At 41.9% G+C, this 9377-nt stretch overlaps 1 protein-coding gene across 2 annotated transcripts in view; it reads left to right on the top strand.

Annotated features, from left to right (window-relative positions):
- The first annotated feature begins 7815 nt into the window (after positions 1–7815).
- LOC104824645 (zinc finger CCCH domain-containing protein 56-like) overlaps positions 7816–9377 on the top strand; it is a 3822-nt gene continuing 2260 nt past the window's right edge. Inside the window, exons 1-2 of one of the 2 annotated variants that reach the window (XM_019203865.1) lie at positions 7816–8117; positions 8979–9370. In XM_019203865.1, the coding sequence (XP_019059410.1) occupies positions 9001–9370 (370 nt within the window). In that variant the 5' untranslated portion in view covers positions 7816–8117; positions 8979–9000. The remainder of the gene's footprint in view (positions 8118–8978; positions 9371–9377) is intronic. The other variant, XM_010556756.2, reaches the window with a different exon arrangement.

The following is a 9377-nucleotide window of genomic DNA, read 5'->3' on the forward strand; positions in this document are numbered from 1 at the left end:
TATACCGATGCTAGTTTCCAAACCGACAGAGATGACTTCAGATCGCAGTCATGTTACGTTTTCTGCCTAAACGGTGGGGCTATTAGTTGGAAGAGTTCCAAACAGCCAACCGTTGCAGATTCGACTACAGAAGCCGAGTACATAGCAGCATCGGATGCAGCTAAAGAAGCTGTTTGGATCAGGAAATTTGTGGGAGACCTGGGGGTCATTCCTAGCGTTGCAGATCCCATTGAGTTGTACTGTGACAACAATGGTGCGATCGCACAAGCAAAGGAACCCCGGTCACACCAGAGATCCAAACACATACTCAGGCGATTTCACTTGATTAGGGAAATCATCGAAAGAGGAGACGTGAAAATAAGTAGAGTGTCGACAGATGATAATATTGCCGACCCGTTGACGAAGCCTCTCCCTTCGTCAAAGCATGATGGTCATGTTGTGGGTATGGGGATTAGATGCTTGTAGGATAGATCATAGAGCATAGTGGGAGATTGTTGGTTGTAATGCTCTACGATGATCCGTGATATGACATTTTGACTATGTATTGATTCATTGGTTTATGAATGCATTACTTTTCCCGTTATATGATTAGCATGTTTGTTATATTACGGTAAATATCCTTGAATCATTGCAGATGATTCTAAATTCCCTGGTCAGTTATCATTGTGGGAACAATGATGAATTAAGACCAGCATGATGTGTGATAGATGATTATGATCATATGCATTAGATGCAAATCACAATCATGGGTTCTCGTTTGGAACGAGTTACTGGATGACCCGCATGAGATTGTCACATGGACACGAGTCATGACTTGAATCTCATACAGCGGTTCGTTCTTGGATCCTCAGACCTGAGATGTCTAGAGTATCTGATATGAGGAGTGACGTATCTTGACTGCGTCAAACGTCGTCTTTAACCGGATGATCATAACGGCGTTGCTCAGATACGTTCACGAATCATATGCAGATAGTAGACATGCAATACGGGACTTGTCACCTCCTACGCAGGAGAGATGTCGCTGGGCCCCTCGTGGAAATCGGACTGTGAAAATGCGTGGCCACGCTATAGATGAATGTACATCTATATTATCAGTCGGTTTGCCTAGACGAGTAAGCGGTTGAACTTGAAGGGTGACTCATACCATGCCCTTGTTCAACATACGACATCGTGAGACAAAGGATCAGAACTCGAACTAATGCTGGCTTTGTTAGATCACCTCTAACTCTATTCTAGGTGGGTGGTCATGGCGTCTTGCTAGAGGCTAACCATGACTTGTGGTTCGGAACCAGATGGCCAGACCGTCCGGTCCAGACCTGGACCGGACGGTCCAGCCGTTCCGGAACGTTCGTTCCGCTGAGGAACGGACAAACCGTTCCGCAAATGCCAGACCGTCCGTTCCAGGTCTGGAACGGACGGTCTGGCACTTGCGGAACGGTTCGTCCGTTCCTCAGCGGAACGAACGTTCCGGAACGTTCCCTTCGGGTTCCTAGCATGCGATCTCATCGATCTAGGGTTTGGATTCTAGGTTTCACGCAGCGGAAGGAAAGATCTAAACCTAGCCAAACGTCACACAAAACCAATTGTGCAATAACCCGAACAATCGTGTATATCGTCGTGGGATTCGAATACTTACCTCGTTCTTTCAAGATCTGGAAGTATCAATCGATCCAGGGCCTGTTTTAATCACCGAGAGTTGAAAGCACAACTCCTCTACACGTATCCACACCGGCGGGATGAATTCCAACGCTTTGGAACGTATCTGCTAGGATTCGTGAAGAGAAAAACCGATGTCCTTGACTTGGAATCGATATTCCAATCACTAGAACTCAAAATCAAGCTTCTCTAAGCTCTCTTCTGAATCTGGGACGTATGAGGTTCTTACTCTAGGGTTTGTGGCGGCTCTCTCTTTAATTAGAATTGCCCAAAACCCTTAAAACGCGAAAACCGAAAACTGCCCGTAAGTCGGACCGTCCGTTCCAGGCCTGGAACGGACGGTCCGACTTACGGGCAGTTTTCGGTTTTCGCGTTTTAAGGGTTTTGGGCAATTCTAATTAAAGTGAGAGCCGCCACAAACCCTAGAGAATGAACCTCAGACGTCCAAGACACTCATGAGAGCTTAGAGAAGCTGGATTTCGAGTTCTAGTGATTGGAATATCGATTCCAAGTCAAGGACATCGGTTTTTCTCTTCACGAATCCTAGCAGATACGTTCCAAAGCGTTGGAATTCATCCCGCCGGTGTGGATACGTGTAGAGGAGTTGTGCTTTCAACTCTTGGTGATTAAAACAGGCCCTGGATCGATTGATACTTCCAGATCTTGAAAGAACGAGGTAAGTATTCGAATCCCACGATGATATACACGATTGTTCGGGTTATTGCACAATTGGTTTTTGTGTGACGTTTGGCTAGGTTTAGATCTTTCCTTCCGCTGCATGAAACCTAGAAACCAAACCCTAGATCGATGAGATCGCATGCTAGGAACCCGAAGGGAACCCCAACAATTAAGACCACCGCAACCTTTGTATATGCACGGAATCTGGCAACCGAAAGAACTGCGCTCTGGAATGACTTGAGAGAGCTAACTTCATATCCTCCATTGAGAGGCTCTCCGTGGATTGTGATGGGGGATTTTAACCAGACGTTATGTCCGGAGGATCGATCAGATTACCCTCAAGTCCATTCACGGTCGCAGGGGATGATGGACTTCACTTCTTGCCTCGAGGATGTTGGGCTTTTTTATGTCTGCGGGAAAGGGACACGATTCACCAGGTGGAATAACCAAGTGGAGAACCCGATATCTGTAAAATTGGATCGTACCTTGATCAACGAGGCGTGGTTTGACAAGTTCCCAAATGCTTATGTCGAGTTTCTGTCGCCGGGGCTATCTGATCATTCCCCATGCCTTCTTCACTGCGGCAGGGTGATCCCATCTCACCATATCTGTTCATTCTCTCGATGGAGGCATTATCTAGACTACTAGACAAAGCAATGACAAGTGGTGACATTCAGACACATCCGCGGTGCTCATCTCCTCTTATATCTCATCGTGTGTTTGCTGATGACTTGATGGTCTTTGTTGAAGGTAAAGCTGAATCGATCTTAGGGGTGAAGAATCTGTTATCCCGATTCAGTCTACACTCGGGGTTGAAGCTGAATGAGGTGAAGACTGAACTCTTCCTTGGGGAGGTGACGCAAGCCGATGCATTAAGTATCAGCTCTAGGGTTGGTTTCTGGATTGGTTCTTTGCCGGTTCGCTATTTGGGAGTGCCAATCGGTGCTTGGAAGTTGTCAAGAGAGGACTATAAGCCACTGCTTGAAAGGATTCGGAAGAAGCTCTCATTGTGGACTTCGAAACATTTATCTTACCCGGCCCGTATCCTTCTTATCTCAACAGTTATTTATGGCATTGTTAATGCTTGGACCAGAGCTTTCTTGCTTCCAAAATTCCTGTTACAAGATATTGACAGATAATGCTCCATCTTCCTTTGGAAAAACTCGATAGAGGGAAGAAACACAACAAGAGTGGCATGGTCTCTGGTTTGTCTGCCGCGAGAGGAAGGAGGCCAAAGCATTCGAAAGCTAGAGGACTACAACACTCTATGTAGACTTAAAAGCATCTGGGAGATCTTCAAAGAATCGGGTTCATTATGGGTTGCATGGCTCAAACAACACATCTTCAGACGGAAAGGATTTTGGGGCACGTTAGCAGTGCCAAGACATTCCTAAGGCATTCGAAAGCTTCTCAGTTTCAAGGATATTATAGCCACCTTTCTGAAATGTAACCTGGATAATGGGGCTTCCGCTCAATTCTGGCATGATAACTGGACTGGTTTGGGTCCTCTGATTGAGTTTGTAGGACCAGCGGGGCCAAGAGAGCTTCGTGTGCCTTTATGCGACTGTGAACTCGGCATTGCGAGAATCAGAGTGGTCTTTTTCGGGAGCGCGTTCAGACAGATGTCAGAAAGCAATGTCTCGTATCTCGTCGATTCTGCCACCTACTCCGGTAGCTGGCCCCGATTCCTTTGATGGAAGGCATCTGCATCAGTTTTTCGACCTAGCTACTCTTCCTCATCCACATGGGCCCTGATCCGACATGTTTTTGCTAAGGTCCCTTGGTATTCCCTCTTACAGTTTGGGCTAGCCAATCCAAGGATGAGCTTTAGGTCATGTTGGGTTTCCTGGGATCTCTAGAGCGAATCCTATTCCTAAGAGATCGATTCTAGTTCAGTGGCAGGTCATGTTGGGTTTCCTGGGATCTCTAGAGCGAATCCTATTCCTAAGAGATCGATTCTAGGGTTTGCGCAGCAGATGTAAAACAAAAAATTTAATAAACCCTAGAACCATGCTTCTATGAATCGTAGAAATGTTAGAACGCTTACCTCAATCGATCCGGGGCCTGTATCAATTGAAGAATTCATCTGATCACGAAAGGGAGGAAGAATACCTCGCCCTCTACACGTATCCACACCTCGGGATGGATTCCAACGGTTGGAACTTTTCTGCTAGGACCCGAATCTGCTATTCGGTTTGATGCTTCGAGAAAACAAGACTTAGAATTCTTTGAACTCTTTGGATCTCACCAAAAGCTCTTAGAATTCTGCCAAAGATGGCTCTCAAAGTCTCTTAGTTCATTAGGGTTTTAATCTCCTTCTAATAAGGTGATTTAACCCTAATTCGGTTTAATTTTCGAAAAAACCCGAAACCCGGAACGGACGGTCCAGAAATAAACGTGGACCGTCCATTCCAGCAAGCCAGAACGGACGGTCTGCTCACGTGGACCGTCTGTTCCAGACAAGCCAGAACGGACGGTCTGCTGTCAACGCGGATCGATATGTTCCAACACTTAGAACGGACGGTCTGTGACTAAACGTGGACCATCGGGTCTAGACCTGGCGGACCGTCGGGTCTGGCCCATTCGGTCCGTCCGTTCCAATCCCTTCCGTCTCGGTTTTTCCATCGTTTTCTCGTGCGTTTCGTCCTTCCCTGCGTGTGTGACTCTGTAGGCTCATTCGATATAGCAGTATAACCCGAAATCTCTATTCCGGATATACAAGTCATAGGCGGTCTCTATCAAGAAACTATGACTACCTATCTCGAATAGAGTTTGTTCGTGATCTTACGAACGCCAGTGATAATTCTGGTTGATGATCCTTTTGTATCGCGATATCATATGTCGAACATAAGGCATGGACAAGCCACCTTATCTGATTCGACTGCTTTCTCGTTCACTGAGTTCGACTGTCTGAAATAGACGACGTTCGTCTATAGTGCGGCCACACATTTCTACAGTCTCGCTCACACGAGGGGCCCAGCGATATCTCTCTCTTTTACGAGAGGTACAAATCCCATCTTGACTATCTACAATCCATCACATGATTCGTTTCGTACCTGATACACGCCTTTATAGTCCTCCTGTTACGCTAGACGTTTGACGTATTCAAAGCACGCAACTCCTCATGTTGGATTCCGTAGATATCTCAGGTCTTAGGATCCATTCATGGAACCGCCATATGAGATTCAAGTCATGATGCTAGTCCATGTGATAATCTCATGCGGGTCATTCCAGTATTCCGTTCTCCAACGAATACCTATGATTGTGATCGTATCCAATATCTATGATCATCAATCACACATCATACTAGTCTTAGTGTATCATTATTCCCACAATGATACATGACTAGGGAGTTTAGTATTGTTCATAACAATACATGGATTTCATAACATATCTAGTATGCACAACATGTAATGAATCAAACACTTTCATAAAACTATAGAAAATATCAATACCTCAAATGTATCCAAGGAAAGCTCGCAAACAATACATCATAGAGCACTAAACCAACAGGTCATGCTCAAGCGGCTATCGACTAAGGACTGTCTAAAGAGATGGAAAATCGAACATAATCCTATATGTGTGCGTTGTCAGTCAGCCCTAGAAACTCATGCGCATTTGTTTTTTAAGTGTAGTTACAGCATTGGATTATGGAGGATATTTGCATCAGCATGTTATCTATCACCTCCATCAGAAGTAGATAGATGTAAGGTTTGGCTTGATAGCCAATCGGGCCAGGTATCGGCGCCGAGGAAGGTTTTAGCGAAGGTGGTAATTCAGACAGCGATATATATTATATGGTCGGAGCGCAATGCAAGGATTTTTAGAAACACATCATCCCTAGTGGAAAAGGCTCAAATCTCTCTTGATAGACAGGTTCGTGACACAATTCTCTCATGATAACTATGCTTGGGTTCTACGGTCCCCAATCCTTCATCACACAATCTTATGGATGAATGGCTTTCACTCACGTTTGTGATTCAATCGTATCTTAGGCACTGATCATAATTTTGTAAGTTTTACGTTTTTGGAATCCATTCCATGTATGATTAGTTTCGGCTGCAAGTCGGGTTGTATACGAACCGTTTTGATTTAATACAGATTTACCGTTATAAAAAAAAATACCTAGTAAAAATGCGTACTTTAACATCGTACGAATGTCATCTTTTCGTTTTTCGCCGGATCTCGACTCTAATATTTCGACGACAAATGAATTGTCCTAATTATTGTTTTTTAAAGATTTTTCTTATATTCTAGTACTCTTTTTTTTGTGTTATTTCTAAAAGTGTTTCTTAGACTCATACTGATAATTTTCATTTTTTAAATAAAAACGTTTTTTATCTTTCGTTCGTTTTTACTTACGAATATTTTAACCTTTTAACCGTTTATTTTTTTCATTAATTAGAGGTATCGTTAAAATCAAAGTAGTAGGTGTATTTTTTGATATTTTACCGATCCAACTCTCTTTTCCATTACCTTCATTATTTTGCCTCGAATGATATTTTACTTATTAATAGTGTTTGACTTCTATATATTTTTTCAATTTTCTCTTTAAAATGATTTTATCCTTTCCCGTTTTTCTTATAATCTTTATTTTCAATAATATTTTCTTTATATCTGTAATCCTTTTCACATACGATTCAACCGAATCTTTCACAATTTATTTCTATTGTTAGAGAATAACATTCTCTCTCTATATATATTTATATATGATTTTGTAAACGGCCTCTCGGATAGATTTTCAATGTTTCCATAAAATCTATGTATGCATATAAATATAATAGTACTATTTTTATGTCTTGGTCTTTTCGTTGGTCCAATTTATGTTATAGTCTATATTTTCAACGTTCCATAAAAAGCAATTTCCGTAAAAGAGATGCTATAAAAACATTTAAAAGGCGTATATAGACCTTTTTTTTTATTCACAGTCCAGAAAACATATGAAATTAGTTTCCCCCCTGAGCGTTCTGCATTTCAAATCATATAAAAAAATAATCTGAAAAACAAATTAAAATTAAAATATGTGTTTAACATCAATATTTTTAATTGAACAATTTTTTTTAAAGGGATGCATATAATTTTCTTTTAGTTAAATTCTAAAATAATCGATTCACTGATTGAGAGGATTTATATTTATAAGAGTGCAAAAATTACTTTAGTGTCAAAACTATTGTATCTTATCTTAAATGAATTAATTATAGCATTTTATATTAAAAATTATTAAAATAAGCTGTTAGATTTGACCCACATAACCTCAACGGAAACCCAACCCACACATTTCGTGGTGGATTGAATTTTTTTTTTGTCTAAATTAAAAATCTTTAAAGAATTTCCAAAATTAAAAAACCGCGACTGTCCAAAAGCCGCTCCTCACAATCCAACGGTTCACATTTATGAATCAAATTCTTTTTAAAGCGGACCCCAAATCCTACATTCCAATCCATTTAAATTGTCCCCACGCGCCCGCCACCGTTCACCGATTTATCCGGTTTCCAGCTCTTTAGTACTGCCTCTCACCCACTCCACTCTATCTCACCTCCTCTTCCGGTAACCCACTCTTCTCTCTCTACGTTTTCGTTCCAAAGGCCTTTCCCCATTCGCTGATCGATCTTCTTCTTCGTCTGGTTTTCCGTTTTGCTTGGCCTCAGATTTGGTCAATCGGTTTCTAGCTTAACCGGGTTTCGGATCGGGAAATGAGATTTTAGGTTTCGAGGTTACTTTTCAGATTCATATGCGTGGTGTTTTTCCGGATCGCGGGGTTCGTGTTCTGATCTCCATAGAAGGTGAGTTTTTTTTGGTGTTTTTGCGATTTTTGTGAAGCTGGGACAGTGATGGAGGAGTTGATTGGCAGAAAATTGTTTTTTTTTCTCCATAATTTTTTTTGTTCTTTTGTTTTTCGGGTGTTTTGGAATCTGCTTGTTTTGTTGTTTGCGGTGTTTTCCATCTGAATTTTCAGCTTCTCTGTGAAGTTTTCTGTTGGGTGCTTGTGATTTAAGTCAAGTGGTTTGGCCTCGTGGAGTTTTGAGATTGCGATTGTGGTTGACTGTTCATTGACTTTTCTTTCACATTATTTTTTTTCTCAAAATTTTAAGTTTGGTTTAACGTAGTTGGTATTTTAATCTTCTGTTCTTCAAGTTGTTTATCTGTTTGGTTTCTCGGAAAATCTTCCGAGAAAATGTCTTCCTGTCTGTTAGATGGGGATGCTCCACTGAAATCTACAGATTCTGGTGACTCTTAGGAATTTTTTTCCCGGTTAGGGTTAGAATTTAATTTCATAAGATTTGTTGTTAAGAGACTGGATTTCCTGCAGGAAATTTGAAGGATTTGCGATTAGGATTCCAGCTAAGAAAAGATCCGTTAGAGACGGGTCTGATTTTGGTCTTTTGGATTGGAAATCTTTGGACTTTCCCTTTTTCGTCGTCTATTATTTACGTTAGAGGATTTTTTTCCCTTTCTTGGTTTTATTGCTTATATTTGCCTGTAGTATCACCTTATTCGTTCATTCTTATTGGCTTGTGTCTATCTTTTTCACAAGAAACAAAAGCTTTGGTCTGTCTTGCAAATTCTAAGTCGTTGCCCTAATTTCCGGGTATTTAGGTTCGTGCAAGTGACTTGTTTTCTTCTCCTCTGGTTTGGCTTTTCAGATTCGATTCAGTTTGGCGAAGCATGTGCAGTGTCTCTGATAAGTTGGATTCGGGCGGCAATAGTTTAACTTCATCTTCAGAACAGGAGAGTGAATCTCAGGATAAAGCCATGAACGGTTCCATCGGAGAAACAGAGTCCGAGTGCTCGTTCTTGGCCTTACTTGAATTCGCGGCAGACAATGATGTCGAGAGCTTTAAGAGGCATCTTTTGGATGCTTCTCGTGTCAACCAGATCGGTCTCTGGTATTCTCGCCAGAGTTTTTTGAGAAAAATGGTTCTCGAGCCCCGGACCCCTCTGATGGTCGCTGCCATGTATGGAAGTGTAGATGTTGTTAAGCTCATTCTTTCATTTCAGGAAGTGGATTTGAATATGATGTGCGGTTCGGATAAAACTACCGC

This window comes from Tarenaya hassleriana, unplaced genomic scaffold (assembly GCF_000463585.1).
Source record: "Tarenaya hassleriana unplaced genomic scaffold, ASM46358v1 Cleome40, whole genome shotgun sequence".
Taxonomy (NCBI): domain Eukaryota; kingdom Viridiplantae; phylum Streptophyta; class Magnoliopsida; order Brassicales; family Cleomaceae; genus Tarenaya; species Tarenaya hassleriana.